At 36.2% G+C, this 17342-nt stretch overlaps 1 protein-coding gene across 1 annotated transcript in view; it reads left to right on the top strand.

Moving 5' to 3' along the window:
• The window catches only part of LOC140263802 (guanine nucleotide-binding protein G(q) subunit alpha), a 111047-nt gene that overhangs the window by 84582 nt on the left and 9123 nt on the right, over window positions 1-17342 (top strand). The window contains exons 3-5 of the mRNA XM_072359003.1: window positions 1551-1705; window positions 9807-9935; window positions 10892-11021. Of these exons, the coding sequence (XP_072215104.1) occupies window positions 1551-1705; window positions 9807-9935; window positions 10892-11021 (414 nt within the window). The remainder of the gene's footprint in view (window positions 1-1550; window positions 1706-9806; window positions 9936-10891; window positions 11022-17342) is intronic.

Raw genomic sequence — 17342 nt, 5'->3', positions numbered from 1 at the left:
TTTCATAAGATTTAACTGTGGTCCAAAGTTCTATTAGCTGAATGGCAGAACACTCAGAACAGATAAATGAAACAGCGCAGTGTCTTGGACAACTGCTGTGTAAGTCTGGGTTGATAACTGAATTAAGTAATTATTTATGATTTTCTCTGCTACCAGTGTTGAATACTTGAGTACCTTTTAGAGAAATACATCAGTTAGGAGAAATTTCCAGTGAAAGCTAAAGAGCAATTGTTGAATAGTTAGTCAGTCTTTCACCTTTGTTAGCATTCTGATATAGCACTTGGCTATAATTTCAGAGCTCAAGTATATAAAAAAAGAATATCAGACTATACTGTTGTATCAGTTTGTCAGTCAGCAAGTAAATATTTGGGGCATCATTCTTCTGGAAACATACAAAGGCTGAAGGATACAGAATAAGCAACTGAGCTTGATAAGATACAAGGAAGTTAAATAAATAAATAAATCATGTTTCACAAAAATTGTGTGCACAACTTAGAAATTGCTCTTCTTTGTCTCCATGGTGCTTAAGTAAATTCTGACAGTATTTAGGAGTGTGATGTTTTTATTAGAGGTTATTTCCTATTGGCAAATCCCAATTTTAGAGGCTACTTTTTAAGAATCTCTGTAATATAGTATGACCATAGTTTGTAATACAAATTGAAACTTGAGAGCTTTTCTAAGAATCTTGCTTTGCTTTGCTCAGTAGTAAATTTTGTTATGGTTCTGGTAGCATGAAGAACTTTTTACAGTAAATTTCCGTGAAAGACAGATTGCTTCCTAACTTCCTCTCTGATCTCTTGGCCTCTTTCAGAGTCTGAATCAGTCAAGATGGCTAACTGGTTATCATTTGCCCTAAATCTGTACCTGAAAAATCAACATTGAAAATTTTACTTAATATTAGCTTAATTAAGTAAGAATTTTGTTTCAAACACCTCATATATTTAATCTGAATAATAGTAAGTAGTCTGGAGTAAACATAGTCTGAAATAAAGGCACACATTTGTTAATTTGTCTTCTGACCTAGTCTTATACCTACTGCTCTTTGTCATGGTTCAAGTGTACTTTATCATTACTTACTTGTAATTTACTCAGTACTCTTTAGTTATGGTCCTTCCTGCACCATCACTAGGTTCATTCACGTGAATACAGACTTTGGTTAAATATTCTTTGGATATTTTGCATTTTGCATTTTCACCTTTTTCTTTCTTTTTTTTTTTTTTTTCTTCTTGTTATCCAGTTATCCCATATCCAGCTGCTAATGAGTTGTCCAGTAGTAGAGTGGCCGATAGGTGCTCTGTTTGACTTAAAAAGAAAAAAATGTGTTGATCCATGTTGAGATCTGCAAACATTCCAAGTAAACAAACAAGATAGATAAGGTTTCCTCTGTTCTTTATTTTTAGAGCTCCTTATACCACTGCTCATCTTTCCCCATCTTCACAACTTTGCCCATATGGTACTTTACTTTTCAAATTCTGTATACACGGTGGTGAGATGGCCGTTCTGAAAATTAAAATGCTCTAAATGTTACTGCTTTGTTTTGTTTCAAATAGGCTCATGCACAGTTAGTGCGGGAAGTTGATGTAGAGAAGGTGTCAACTTTTGAGAACCCATATGTAGATGCAATAAGAAGCTTATGGAATGACCCTGGAATTCAGGAATGCTATGACCGACGACGGGAGTATCAGTTATCAGATTCAACTAAATAGTAAGTATACGATGTCTACAAACACCTATATCTCACATTGTCTCTTGCAAAGTAATTTTCACTTTTTAGCTTTTTAACTACTTGTACACATGCAACGCAAAAGTACACTTACCTAATGTATTTTAAGAGCTGCTTCTAAGTTGTGGATTGCTTCTGCTTTATTACTAAATGTGTATGTATTTACCAGAATGAAACTCAGGTACCATTCAAACTCTAAAGTAATGTTCTAACTGAGATTCTGTGTAGAAAGCCTGGGTTCCTATGACATACATTTAAAAGTACAAGCTGGGCAAAAGTACTTCCAGGTACTTTAATGCAGGAAGTGCTATCAATTTCCATATGATTCATAAAAGGCAAAGTCTTCTATGATTTCTCACCTCCTAGATTTTCACCTTTTTCTCACAGGCTGCTCTTGCAGTCCTGGTGGTGAGGTAGGTAGTGTGTTTTATTGAACTGCTTTTCTTTTGTGGAAACAAGGCCAAAACGTAAAAGAATGTCTCTGTCAGAAAGGAAAACATATAACTGAAAAAATACCAAAATTGGTAAAGCATAGGGAAAAAAAAAAAAAAAAAAGTAGAGTTAGAACATTTTAAAATCTACCTGTTGTAGACCAATAACAATGAAAATGTCTGTGTAATAGGAATTGGTATCAAATGTTAAACTCTTGTTTTTGTGGGACAAATGAATCTTCTTAGAACCATTAAATTTAATAAAAAATACTTAAGTACCTATAGAAGCAAATCGGTAATACCAATGATTTGCCAAAAGTAAACATACAAATCAATGGGTTATTTTTAGAGCTCAACAGATATAGCAATTTAACATGAGGTTTGTAAGTTTGCTGGTCTTACCCATAAAATAGTTCATACAACAGAGCTCTGCAAAATCTGTTTCTGAAGTAGTAGTATAACATAAGAATTATGAATTATTATATATGAGCCTTTATAAGATCCTCTAATATTTTTATGCTTGTGAGTAGAATTTCTTCAAATAGTGAAGTCCAGTATAACAAACTAACATAAACTAAAAATATATTGTTTCAGAAATACAGCAAATGTGTTTAGCAACAGAACACCTGAATAGACTCTGCTAACTTTAAGTCCCTGTGTCACAAAGCAGCAAAACAAGATGCTTAAAATTTACAGTTGGGATTCACAAGACAGTAAGACATAATTAAGCATCCAGCGCTCATTGACTTAGCGAGGCAGTAGTTTTTTCTGACATGTTTGAAGCAGAAGCCATGATTTGTCGTCCTCTTGTGTATAAACTAAGCATATGCATTGATATGTCTTATATTATTCATTCATCCCTTGCATGATTCTCTCGTAAGTTTTCTCTGCTTTTGCAGTAATTATGTTTTCAGTTTGTTCTCTATACTATTTGTATTTTTCCCCCAGTATTAGTATATGCTGTCTTTCTCAACCTCTTGCTCTATGTTTTGTAGTTCTGTTATTGTTTCTGTGTAATGTTTCTGGTTCTAATATATCTTGGGGTTTTCTGTGCGTGCTGTTATCCTTTGACTTGTTTTGTCATTTTTATTGTTTTTATACCCACTGTTAATACCATGGAAGGATGCATCGCGTGCGTTTACCAGAATAGAGAAGGATAAGATCTAAGAGAAAGTTTTCTGAGCCTTGCCGGTTGATTTGAAACACTTGATAGCTCAGCAAATATATTGATTTTTTTTTTTTTACTCCAAAAGCTGGATGTTCCCATAGGTTTTAAAAGTAATTTCTAGACTTAGCCATGATAAAGCCAAGAGCTCATCAGATAAATAGATTATTAACTTCCCATATACATTATTTTGTGACTTACTCACTTATTTACCACTAAACCACTTCCCTTTTTGGCTTCAGAGGTAGTGTTCACAGTATGTAAACCGACACCACAGTGAAGATAACCTTAAGTAATAGTTCTGAGAGCTGAGATCTTTCTCTCTGCACTTTATTGTGTGACAATATCTTAACCAAGGTTAAGGAAGCAGGCTTTCTAGTTTGCTATATAAGGATGTCAGAGAATAACTGTTTAGCAGCTCTGTCCTAGCTGTGTTTTATAACATTCCAGAGAAATAAATACAACTCCCGTTCCCCCATGTTCTTCAGTGTGTTGTCTGTGCCAGTATTTAATCCCCCTATTTTGTTACTTGTGCAAGATATCTAATGCTCTACTTTAATATTCATTCATGTAGAGAATCCTTGAAGTTTTTGTTTCCGCATTTGCTAACACCTTGCAGTGTAGTTTTATTTTAATTTCTTTGTTATTGTGTAGTGATATAGCTCTGCTTATACCTGCAGTCATATGATTTGAGTCACATTTCTTTCCCTCCCCCCCGAATACACATTTTTTTCATTAAAGCCAGGAGCTTTGGGGTTTAAACTTTGCAAATGTTTACTGTTAACTGTCATACCTGGAAAATGTCAGCCATATGACATCTATCTTGCTTATGGTTAAAAGCACTGAAAATGTTTGCATATGAAGTCTTCTTGGTAAGCCTCGCCATTTTAGCTGCAGTTATACTGAAATCTCCTAACATAATTTCCATAAAGCAATATTCATTTAGTTTGTTCCGTGGGTTTGCCACTTTCCTCTTGCCTAGTACTCTCATTTTCTTATATAGATCAGGCAAAAAGTCTCATTGTTTGCTGACTGAGTTGTAACAAGTCATCTTTACTAGTTGTAGATTAACGCTTTTACCACTGTTAATAATTGCTTCTATTCAGCATGTTTGGTTTGCTTTAGAGATATTTTTGGAGTTTGCTCCTGGTCACATCCCTTCTCAGCAGTATGTTCCAGAAACACTGTTTTCTCTAGGAATTTCTCCCTTGTTCTTTTAGATCTTGCAGGCAAATTCCTTTTAAGCAGAGTGTTTATTAGTGCACTAATGAGCATCTTGGTCCCACCAGTTTTGCCTGTTGAGTTTGACAAGAGTTATTGGGCAGTACTGATGAATAGAGCAATCTTCTGTTTTGTCTTGGAAATAAAAGTGGCAGTTATAGATAGATGAAGGATGTATCTCTTCCTGCCTTTTTTTCTCCATCCCTTAATACTTTCACTTGATTAGTTAGGCTATGCGCTAAATTTAGTTTAGAGATGGAAGAATTCTGCATGTTGCTTCACTATCATGTTGTACCTGCAAAAAAATCTCAGGCTGGAGAATGGCTGGAATAAGGAGCTTGTTTGAAGCATTTGCCCTGTGTTTCTTCATGTTGAAGGTGTTTCAGGACTTATTCACTGAAAATAAATTTAGTAGGTTTTAATGGTCAGTTTTCATTAGGTGGTGCAGCTCTCCAAAGTGATAGATGTTGAAGAGGGTTTTGGTGAAAGAGACCTGCACTTCTTGGAAAAGGTTATTGGTTAAAACTTTTCTAGTGTATATAATACAGTTAGAAGTCGCACCTCTTGCCCATTTTCTGTATGAGAAGGGCATGCAGTAAATGCAGAGCGAGTAAATCTACTCCTCTTATCCTGTTCTTTCTGTTTATTTTGTAATGCACACAAAAGGTACATTTGAAACACATTCAAATCTTATCATTAGCACCTTCATGGCCTGGCTTTCTTGGAAACTGGCTGTGGATTTGGACCTTGTCATAAACAATGTAAAGTGCATTAAAAATAATTACTTCTCTCTCAGTGCTGACTAGCAAACAAAAGGCTTCCTTTGTTTCTGGTCAGTGTGCAGATCACCAGTGTGCTACAAGGCTGTGGCAGTTTTTTTTTGACGTCAAGAGAGAGCTACTGTCAGCTGCTCATTACACACAGATTACCTTGGTAATACACCTTGTGCCTGTTGCTATAGCAACCTCCTGGAAAATTACATCAGCAGACACTAAAATTCATTTTTATAAAACTAATTACGGGTATAATTAACTTTTAAAACTGGGTCTTCACTGCAAATATAGTCAGATCTATGCGATTTGGCATCTTTTATTTTTAAAGTAATATGCAGGGTTTGTTTGTTTGTTTCAGTAATGCTTGCCAGAAGTGCTATTTGGGTGAGAGGACCTATAACTACAAAATGTCTCGTCAAAGTAAGACATTTCTTAGCAGGTGGCAAAATTCAGTTTAGAGTGCCATGCAGTTCAGACTTCTGTGCAGCTGCTACTCACCACAGAAATGAGTTCTCAGTTCATAACACCAGTTACTGTTGGACTAGGTCACAAGGCATTTGCCCAGCTATTTCCAATATCCATCTCATCATCAGTATTTTAAATTCTGAATTTAATAAACTAAAGAGAGATCTCCCTTTGGCAGATGTTGGCTACAGTTTTGTTGGTGAAAATTCTTATTTGTGACAGGTTTCATGATTCAAGAACGCATGTGCATTAATTTCTAGCATATGCTGAAGAGCCATTTGTATCGGAAAGGCTGATCACAGTATTTGTGTATTCATGCCTGCAGTAAAACTCCCAAGGGCTTTTTAAAAATTACTTCCTACATTTTTCTGAAATACGTTGTAGACTTTTTAAATGTAGCTATGTCTTTTTTAATTATTATTATTTTTTAAGTGCACAGGATTTCTTTGCCCGTGAGTGTTTGTCACTAGTTTGCTTAGGGCATCATTAGGTGAGCACTTCAAAGCCACTTTGAATCAGGTTTGTAATAAACAGATGTGGAAAAGATAGAATAAAATCCTTACTTCTCTTCATTCATCACCTATCTGATTTCAGACACTCTTAAGATATTTCTCATAACTCTGGCTTAGCAAGTTCTGTCTTGGCTGTAGATAAGCCACTGGAGGAAGTGACTCCACCCTGGCTTCCTGTTGGAGGTTATAGACTTTCTACATCCCTGTAAAATAAACTAGCTTAATTTGTACAGTTTTAGTAGTATTTTTTTCAATACTACTGTTCAAATAATTTTGAGAGAAATGTGTTACAAGGACACTGTATAAGTGAAAAATATGGCAGCTGGGTAAGGGCGGTGGCTTCAGGACAGAGATGCAGCTGGAGTGGAGCCTGAGCCTGCACAGCTGTAGATAGGAAAGAACTAGCATTCACCAACGTGTTCTTGTTTAAAATTGCTGGTTGGTGTTTTCTTTAATTGTTTAATAAGCTTGAGAATGCTTGAAGCATAGGCACACAGTGATGCCATTCCCATGTTAATCAAAGAATTTCTTTAAACCGCTGCTTTAAATTTCCACCACTGTTGGTATGAACAAGACACAAAAACACAGGTCTTTACTGTGGCAAGGAATTAGGCCATAATAAACTAAATAATTGCAATGATAAACTTTCAGTTTTACAGGAACAGCTGTTCCCACTATTCATATAATGATATTTGAAAATTCTGTGTAGTATGTTTTTAAATAATAATGGTATCTCAGTTGTCTTACATACTTGTATTTCATCTCAGCATTTTGAAACAGTGAAATCAATCCAGCAAGTAAGTTACTAAGAAAAATCAAGCCATCATCCCATGCCTCTTAGTGGCATTCTGGACATATAATCACACCATTATATAATTAATACACAATAGTAATTGTGTTACTTTGTTTTAGAGATAACATGAATTTTAAGAGAAATCTAGGTTTTAGTGATTTTAGAGTATCTTGAGAGGAACTGTGGTTACAACTGCAGTCAAAGCTTTCAGTCTGTTTTTTCAGGAGCGTTTTTCACCTGTGTTTAACATGTTTAATCTTTCAGTGACTTAACTGTCCTCTAACACGTTAGAAGAATGTGAAAATACACATACAGTGTGTTAATGGGGAGAGTAGTGGTTTTGCAGAACTCTTAGAGTAACAGAAAATACAAAGAAGGATAAATCTATTCCTTTGCCTCAGAGCAAGACTGCACAAGCTTCATTAATATCTGAATTTCAGCTGGAGTAATTCTTCAGCAGAAATTTCTCAAAAAGAAAGAAAGAAAGAAATCAACAAAAAGAGAAAAAACAAAGCTTAATAGGAAAAGTTTTTGTTTGTTTGTTTGTTTAAGTCTGGACTATTTTTTAGTGTATTTTTAAAGGATAGATTAATGCTTGTGAGGCTTAATGATAACAGTGCGAGGACAAAAATAAATAAGTAAAAAATGCTCATCTGCCCTTTGAATAGCTTCAAGAAGCTCAAATGAGATCTGTTTATTTAATATTATCCCTTTAAATTATTTCCAGTCTAGAGTCAGCCAGGTGTGTGTTACAGCACGCCTTAGCCATAACTCTGCTGCAGTCATGGTTCAGAGTTATAGTTACCCGGGTCAGGCTGGAGATCACAAATGAGGCTTTCCAAAGTAGTGCAACATATAAATGGGCCAACTATCAGTTTCGGCTGTCAGAAATACAACTGTAGCAGTAGTGACTCATGGTGCTTCCAAGGAGCCTTCAAAAAATAGTAAAAAAAAACCTGATACTGTGATGTAGAAGGTTAAAAGAAGGTAGGCAGTGCTTCAAGGCCTCCATCAGTTTCTTATTGTGGTGGTTATGGATTTCCTGGACATTTTTCTCCCCCCAGCAAGTAGACAGTGTGCTTTTTGTTTAAAGCATCTAAGTGCAGATGAAATATTCAGGTTCTCAAACTTTTTTAATTGGCAGAAACTAATCAGTAATCTGAGAAAATATTTTTGGAGTTACATAAGTATGCAACATGATAACATGATAAGTATGCATTACTTATATGATAAGTAATGCAAGGTGCACGGTTCAGTACATCTTTCTAAATACATATAAGATTCCCACGTTCAACTTTTTTTCATATTAATCTTTCATGAATAAAATTATGGTGAGGAAAGCGTGTTAATGTTTTTGTCTGTCTCCCTGACCTAATAGATTAGTTCTTCAGTATTTTGCTGTAGAGAACTCAAGCTGCTTTGTTTCTGTCATTCAGGAACAAAGTTTCTGTTCAGGATGACTTGCTTCCTCTGTTTGATAACAAATCATTCAGAGCATCTATAAGTAGTATGATTTGCTGTATGGGGTTTTTTTGTTTGTTTTTGTTTTTAAAGAACACATTCAGAAGTAACCCTGTGGAAAAGAATGCTAAGAGTTTTGTGATACTTCATCAAGGATATCCGCCCTTCACTACAATGGTTCAGGGCATTCTAAGGTTAATGTCTTACATCAGTGGCTAGCTCTAGATCATTCTTGTGCTTCTAAGTAACCAGATGCCAAGAACTTCATTTGCTGCAGCAGTCTTTCTCTCAGACATCCCCTATGGGGAGAACCCCTGCTGCTTGGTGCACTCAACTCATGAAATGGCCAGCTCCTATACCCAAACAGACACCCAAACACACTGGCACATTTCCTTTTTGAAGCATCTCTCTTAGGAGAGCTCCAGTACTTCCAGTACATTGCTGCTTTGTGATTGAAAACCACCATTAAGCAACAGCAGAAGAGTTTGGTGTTGTAATCAATGAACCGCTTTACAAGCAGTTACATTGCAGTTTTGGATTACTTGTTAAATATCTGGCAAGTGTTTCATGTGTGTTATTTAGACTTATTAACTTGATGAGAAGCTTCAGTGTGAGTGCGGGGATTTCAGACGCAAGAGGTCCCACTGTGGGATTAATTCTGCCTTCCAGTAACAAGAGAACTCTAGAGAGTTCTTTAATTTGTCAGTGGGTGGATTTTTTCCTTTTTGGTGTAATTATTATTTTTTTCAACTTAATCTTCAAATGGTGCCATTTATCTTTCAGTCATTTTATGTCTAGTAAACATACATATACACTTACTGAACTGATGCACTGTATCAGATTCGTACTATCTGTATGTCTGTGTAGATTCTAAAGTCTGAATATCTAGGAATATATTATTTTGTCAGTTAAAACTGTGCAATTTCATATTTCTTATATATTTTATATTATTTTTTATCCATAAGTTGCCTAGAAATATGTAATAAAAACTGAATATTTGGTGATTTTGCATGTGAAAGCCACGCAGATTTTAAAAGGACAGAATAATTTTGTCAGATTTGCTTGAAGCTGTGAAAGTGTACAGGAAGGACAAGTGTAGCACATTACACTTTGTCCCCTCTTTTATGCCAATAATGCTCCTTTTTTGTTGCATTTTTTCCCATCCAGCAGCCAACTTCTGCTCCCAAATCTCCCTTTCTCTTTTCCTCAGTCAAATTATGGTGTCACTGTCTTGCATTCCTTTCGTTTCTCCCTGTTTACAGCTATCTTAATGACTTGGACCGCATAGCAGATTCCACCTACCTGCCAACTCAGCAAGATGTGCTTAGAGTTCGAGTTCCAACAACAGGAATCATTGAATATCCATTTGACTTACAAAGCGTCATTTTCAGGTAGAAAAAAAGTTTAGCACTCATTTACTTTGTTTCTTTTTTTTTGCCTTTGCGTTAATTACATCACATGTAAGGTATTGATTAAAGGTACATTAAAAAAACAATCCTGTGCTTTTAAAAGTAAAACTTATTCATTTCATTTTTATGGCTAATTATTAAGCAGCTGATATTAAACTTATCAAAACAATGAAAAATAATTTGGTTAGTCTTTTTTTAAGACACTACTGAAAATCTACAATTAATCTCTTGAATAAAAAATAACAAAGTTTTATTATGAGTAATAATCTAAAAATATAATCATGTCTCTAATTAATGCTAATTATGGGATGCAAAATTACCTCCCAGGTAGCCGATGACTAGCAAGAAATCACTCTCCTAAAGAGAAGTACCGTTGCTTGAAAATAACTATGCATTTGCAATACAAGTTAGACGTCTTAAGGGTTTAGTTACACTATGACATGGAACGAAGTGAGAGTACCCTGCCATCGAATTTGAGTTTTTCTGTTATCTGTTGACAGCTTCAGTAAATACATGTTGTATTCTATGTGAACTCTTACATAGATCATCTGTGAGAAGCTGGAAGTTTTGACACTTGTACTTTTTGAAGGGAAGAGGCAGATCTCTAAACATATTTATTCTCTGCACATGTTTCTGCTAAATACACAGGGTATACATTCCAGAATTGTGGCTCAGTATCATGAGACTTTTGCATCTCAGAAATCTGAAGATGCTGAGACCCACAATGACTTAAATATAGAAATCACATCAAACTAGAAGTCAAATATGGTTACTTGTTTACTTATAGCAGATTCCTTTAAACTTTAATCTCAATGGAGAGATCATTAAGAAGAACAAACTGAGCTTTGTTTTCAACTGAATTCTTTTTTGTTATGTATGTGGTTGTGTGTTTCTCTCTTATGGTGTTCATGGAGTTGATGTGGTTGTTAATTTTGCAGAATGGTGGATGTAGGAGGCCAACGATCAGAAAGAAGAAAATGGATACATTGCTTTGAAAATGTCACATCTATCATGTTCCTAGTAGCTCTTAGTGAATATGATCAAGTGCTTGTGGAATCAGACAATGAGGTAAGCAATAATTAGCACAGAGCACCAGTTTTGAAGTAAAAATACTTCTGCCTGTCCCAGATGCTTTCCAAATCCATCTACCAGCAGTCATACACAGCTACGTGTAATGGAATGAGAAGTATTACAGAGATCAGAGGTTTGAGCCATGTTGTGGAGCATTCAACAAACAGGAATATTGTTGAATAAAGAGAAATATTCTTAGTTATTTGAGTAGTTAGTGTTTAGTATCAGAGACAGAAAAAATGGTGGTGAAAGTGAAGACAAAATGTGTAGATTCCTTTCTAGAACAGACCCTACACTAATAAACCTCACACAGTTGACTTAAGCATAGACTGTATCAACATATTTTCTAGTTGTATTTTCATTTCAAAAAACAGAAGAAACAAGGAAATGTTAGTTGGTGACCTGTGATCTGAAAGGACAAAGAATATTAGTATCCAGTATTTTTAATGCAGTTTTGTAGAGAGATGATTTAATGTTTTTTTGTTTGTTTTAATTTTCTGTGGACAATTTTCAGTTATGCATCAAACTTCTATGAGTTACGTACGGTTCCATAGAAGTCTATTAAAATACACTCAAGAAATCTAGGTGAAAAAAAGAAAATATTTTAATTTTCTTCATGACTTGTGTACATACTGATTTCACTGTTTAAGGGAATGGCTGATATAGCAAGGTAAGTGTTTCTGGACATGGTTTTATGCTCAACTTTCTTCAGGATTAACTTTTTAGTTGTCTGGGAGCAAGCACTGGAAGCTTTTACACTTAGTCGTCTTCTGAGAGAAATATATGATTACATTACTTTACTATCAACCCTGTCACTGAAAGCTAAATTTTCAGTAAGAGGGTCTTTAAATGAGCAGCTGTACTTTTGTCATAATAATGCAATTAGTACCAACTTGATCTCTTGTAGTTCTGAAAACAAGATGTGAATTTAAAAAGATAATTCAGTGAGATTCAAGCCAAGCCAGATTTGTCTGGTTATGTTTTTTCTCTGGTTTGTGTTATTGTTTTGTAGCTGACACAGGTAACACAGAAATAATGAGCATTTTAATCATACAAGTCACAACAAAGTATGTTGGAAATTATCTAAAGAATAATTAGTTACAGTAATTCTCAGACTCTGTTCTAACTTTACAAAATAAGCTAAACTTAAGAAAAGGTTTAGTTCTGGTTTTACATTAGATGTATCCTGTTCTAGCCAGGTGTCTTGCTGAAACCCTTGTTCTTCTGTTTGATCAGGTAATGTCAGCTTGTGGATCATGATTTAGAGCATCCGTACTTTTAAAGATGGAGCAGTTCCTTCTTGGGTTGAATCATTTGGAGTTTACAATTTTGCTTTATTCTGTTAAGCATGAGCACAATCACATGGCATATGTGGGACAAACTAGGGGATCATGCCTATCCAGCATGGTTTCATGAAAGGCAGGTCCTTCTTGACCAGCCTGATCTCCTTCTATAACCGGGTGACCCACCTAGTGGATGAGGGAAGGTCTGCGGGTGTAGTCTAGATAGACTTGAGTAAAGCCTTCATCACTGCCATAGTCCCATACAGGCAGAGTGTCTGGAAAGCTGCACAGAGGAAAAGAATCATAAAATCATAGAATCACAGAATTCTTAGAGATTGAAGGGAACTTTACAGGTTTTCTGGTCCAACTCCTGCAGTGTAGCAAGGATATGTACAGCTCAGTCAGGTTGCTTAGAGCCCCATCTAGCCTGGCCTTGAAAGTTTCTAAGAGCAGGGCATCTACTTCATCTCTGGGCAACCTGTTCCAGTGCCCCACCACCCTCACTGTGAAAGACCTTTTCCTTATATTCAACTTAAATCTACCCCAGGTAAGCTTGAAACCATTTCCCTTTGTCCTGTCACCACAGACGCTGCTGAAGAGTCTGTCCCCTTCTTTCCTGTAGCTCCCCTTTGGGTACTGAAAGGCTGCTGTTAGGTCTCCATGGAACCTTCTTTTCTTTGGGTAGAACAGCCCCAGCTCTTTCAGCCTGTCCACAGGGGAGGTGTTCCATCCTTTGGATCATTTTTGTGGCCCTTCTGTGAATGTACTCCATCAAGTCTATGTCCCTTCTGTACTGAAGATTCCACATCTGTACACGGTACTCCTTTTGAGGTCTCACCAGCACAGAGCAGAGAGGCAGGATCACCTCCCTTGTCCTGCTAGCCACACTTCTTTTGTTGTAGCCTGAGATATGGTTGGCTTTCTGCAGTGAGGGCACATTGCTGACTCATGTCCAGCTTCCCATCCACCAGCTCTTTTTCATTCATGTGACAAGCAGTTATCAGAGAAGATCGAGGCAAAAAAAAACAACTGTTGAGTACTTCAACCTTCTTGTCTTTTGTTACTAGCTTGCCTGTGTCACTCACTAGAGGGGTACAGCCTCATTGACTTTCCTTTTCTGATTGTCTGTAGGAGCCTTTCTTCTTATTATCAGCCCTTACCAAATTTAGTTCAAGCTGGTCCTTTGCTTTCCTGACCCCATCCCTATGCAGCCTAGCAGCTTCTTTATACTTTTCAGTGGTACCTGTCCCTGTTTCAATAGTGTGTGCATTTTGGACTTGCTCTCATTCTGACTGGCAGGTCCCAGTTCAGCCATGCAGTGCCTTGCCTTCTTTTCTGACTCTGCACCTGGGGATGGAGAGCTCTTGTGCTCTGAGGAAGGCTTTTTTAAAGTCTGTTAGCTCTGCTCTGCACTTTGGCCTATGAGGACAGTTTTCCAGAGCTGGAAATAAGCTTTCCTAAAATTTAGCACCCTCATTTTACTCAGGAACGTGGGCTCCATCATGCCATGGTCATTACAACCCAGGCAGCCTCCCATTTTGATGTCATCAGTCAGTTCATTTGCACTGGTGAGCAGCAGGTCCAGTATTGCATGACCGCTGGTGAGACCATCTGTTACCTGACTAGGTTATCCTCAGTGCATTCCAGGGGTCTCCTGGATTGCCTACAGCTCATCATGCTACTTTTCGAGCAGATGTCTGAGTGGTTGGAGTCCCCTAACAGGATGAATGTTTGTGATCATGATGCCTTCTGTACCAGGATCTGGGTCTGCTAGCCAACAGACATCTGAGTGTGAGCCAGTAGTATGCCCAGGTAGCCAAGAAAGTTAACGGCATCCTGACTTTAAGTTAGATGACGGGAGGTGTCGGTTGGATTTTACGAAAAATTTATTCTCTTCCAGAGTGGTAAAGGTTTAGAACAGGCTGCCCCAGGAAGTGGTGGAATCACTGTCCCTGGAGGCATTCAAGAGAACAGTAGATGAGGCAATTAAAGACTTGATTTAGTGGGCATGGTATTGACAGGTTGACCTAGATTCCGGGTCTTATCTAGCCTTAATGATTCTGTGATTCTAGACCAAAAGGGTTTGTCTATTTAATTGAAGGGAATACACTAAAGATCACATTCATGCTTGGGCTCTCTGATGACCGAAGCAATACCTCAAGTCATGGTAGTTTTTCTGATTTTTTTGATTGCTGTTAAGAAAAAGATTATTTTACTTGTGAAGGTGTTTTGATTTTTCAAGTTTTTCTTGTAACTTGAAGAGGTAAAAGCTGTAAAACTCTTCTTTTTGAAGGTGGTTCTTGCATCTCATTTCTAATTGGGAAATCACATTAAAATTTCTGTACTGAATTGTGTGTAAGTGCCCTTCTTTCTTTGTATGTACAGCATCAGTGTGATGCTATGATAGAATCTAATCCTGCTTTGATCTGTGTGCCTCTTACTTTAAAGATCTGTCTCAACAAGTTGCAGTGACCTGCTCCTCCATTTGCATGTATGGCCGGATTATACAGTATGATTTTTGTAAGGCAGCTTACTTTCTTTTTCTAATTAGTTCACTGTATGTTATTGCCTGGAGTCTCAAAGAAAAGTATACTTTTGTCATCTGTTGGTTTCTTTTTAGCTAATAAATCGTTTCATTAAACTCATTCTAATCTATAAACATAAATCATAAAGCATTGTTATTTGTTATTCAGTGCATGTGTTTTTATACCGCTCTTCTCCATTCTGAAATGGTTATAGAGCCCTTAAGATTCAGACCTGTGTTTGAAAATGTAGTATATGATGAACTTTCAGCTGTAAGTCTGTTTCTTCCATTGTTTAGCCTATTCAAAAGAAATGTATTTGGATTATAAATCAGATGAGTCTATACTGAGTTGAGAGACTTTGCTAATGTCTCTCCAGGCTTTTTTTTTCACTGGAGTTGGGCACAGTATACACCTTCATACCCTTGGTGGTCTTAAGTCTTCGGAGTTCTGAGGAACAAGGTGTTGAATACTCTGCAAGTGGACAATATACATAGAAAAAGAAACCATGTTCAGACTGCCCAGTTATGAGAGCCTTATGTAGTAGGACAAATAATAAATACTGAAATAATCTTTAGCTTTGCAGTAGGCCAGTAAGCATTTGCACAGGAGAACTAGAGACAGCACTTTATAGTTTCAAAATCTGGATTCATACAAATGTGACTTTTGTGATCTTGGAGGTTCTGGTGCTAATTGTCATTAGTGTAATATGCAGGCTCTTGTTGCTCACTGGTGAAAATGTGCAGCTAATGATGGTAACTATGCTAAAAAACAGTGTTCCGTAGCTAATGCTTTGCTCTGTCAAACCATGTTGTGCTTTTTATATCTTATTTCTATGGAAATAAATAGGTATTACTTTCAGAGCAACCTAGACTGGTATATACAAGTATCTTAAGTGTTCATCTCTGTACCTTAGGAAAACAGTGGTTTCTCCTTTTTTTTTTTTTTTTTTTTTTTTTTTTTCCGTTGATAAATGAAACCACGTACAAACAAATTGAAATATCACTGTCTTTGTTAAAACATTAACATTAATATTACTTTAAACATTTGTATTTTGTAGGGGGTTCATTTGCTGGGTTTTCACTAGCCTTGAATACCAAAGCAGACAGAACAAATCATCTTTACTTTTGATAGCTAATTCCTTTATACTTCCTATCCAGATCCTTAATTTATAACCTTTAAAGGATATGTACTTTATGTTATTTTTAATTTAGAAAGAAGTTTCTTTTCAAGTAGAGAGCTGCACTTTTTTAGAATTTCTATTTTTTCTTTCTAAACTTGTACTATTTCTTAATCTTGTTGTACACCAAAAGAAAATTATGACCAGAACATTGTACCAATTCATCATTTGTTAACAGATCACACTGATTAACAGCATAGAAGTTCCATCTATTCTTCAGGTACTCACCTGTGTACAATCTAGAAATGTACTGAAGAGAGAAGAATATGTAAATTCTAAAGCTGTGTCTTAGTTATTTAATATAGCTGCAACTAAGATTATTGCCTTTAAAATAGTAATGTGTAACTTAATTTATCTCAAACTAGTGTTTCCTTCCCCTGCCTTTAATTATCAAATAGATGTCAACAAATTTTCAATTAAATCTTATAGAAAGTATCACCTCCTTTTAATAGATGCATTCACAGTTTTGATCCAACATTTCATTTCTTCACTGTACTTAATTTACATCGAAGAACTGTTTTCTGAGCCTATTAGAGGTAATACTTCTTAGAAGGCAGAACAGGATGTTCAGAAAATTAGGGCTTCTGTACCTCTGCCACAAGTACAAATTAAAACCAAAGGAACAGAGGCTGTAAGTGATGTTTCTGTGCTGAACAAAGTCACTGTGCAAGGATGTTAGTTGTTTTGGTTGATGGAAAACTTAGCTTGTCCTAAATTGAGTAGTCAGTGTTTCTTGGTTTGTTAAAAAATATTTTAGTTAACATTTAGCGTATGAGAAGTATTTGAAAATCTGCAGGGATGTATGTGCCATCATAGATGGTCGTGTTGTGCATTGGGACAAAATTAATCTGTAAAAATAAGCAGTATCCAGATTATTTAGGTGGAACTTCCATAATGTTTGTCAGCGTGATCTGTTAATGGGTGACAAATGAGTACATTGTTCCAGTCAGATGTACTTATAATAATGTAAGCCAAAAATAAGAATAGCATGAGGACATGGAGTTTAGAATACTTCCACTCTTCACAGAGGTAATTATATAAAGAGTATGTTTCATTTTTATATCAGAACTATCTTTCAGTTCACATCTGGGCATGTTTCCACTTTTCTCTGAGGACTTCGTGTTCCTTATTCACAGACTGGTCCTACATGGCTTAGCATGACGACTGAAAGAAAACAATGTTAAGATCAGAGACCTTTTTTCTCCATTGTGAATAAACATAATTCTTCAGTTGCCTGTTTTTTCAACATTCTGCAATCCAGAACAACTGAGCATAGGGCAGAGGGATAATACAAACTCCCAGATATAATTAAAATCCTCATATGGTCTTCATA

The sequence above is a fragment of the Excalfactoria chinensis genome, chromosome Z, assembly GCF_039878825.1.
Source record: "Excalfactoria chinensis isolate bCotChi1 chromosome Z, bCotChi1.hap2, whole genome shotgun sequence".
NCBI lineage: Eukaryota > Metazoa > Chordata > Aves > Galliformes > Phasianidae > Excalfactoria > Excalfactoria chinensis.
Note: the sequence above shows the minus strand (reverse complement) of the source record. Positions and strands in the feature narration are given on the sequence as shown.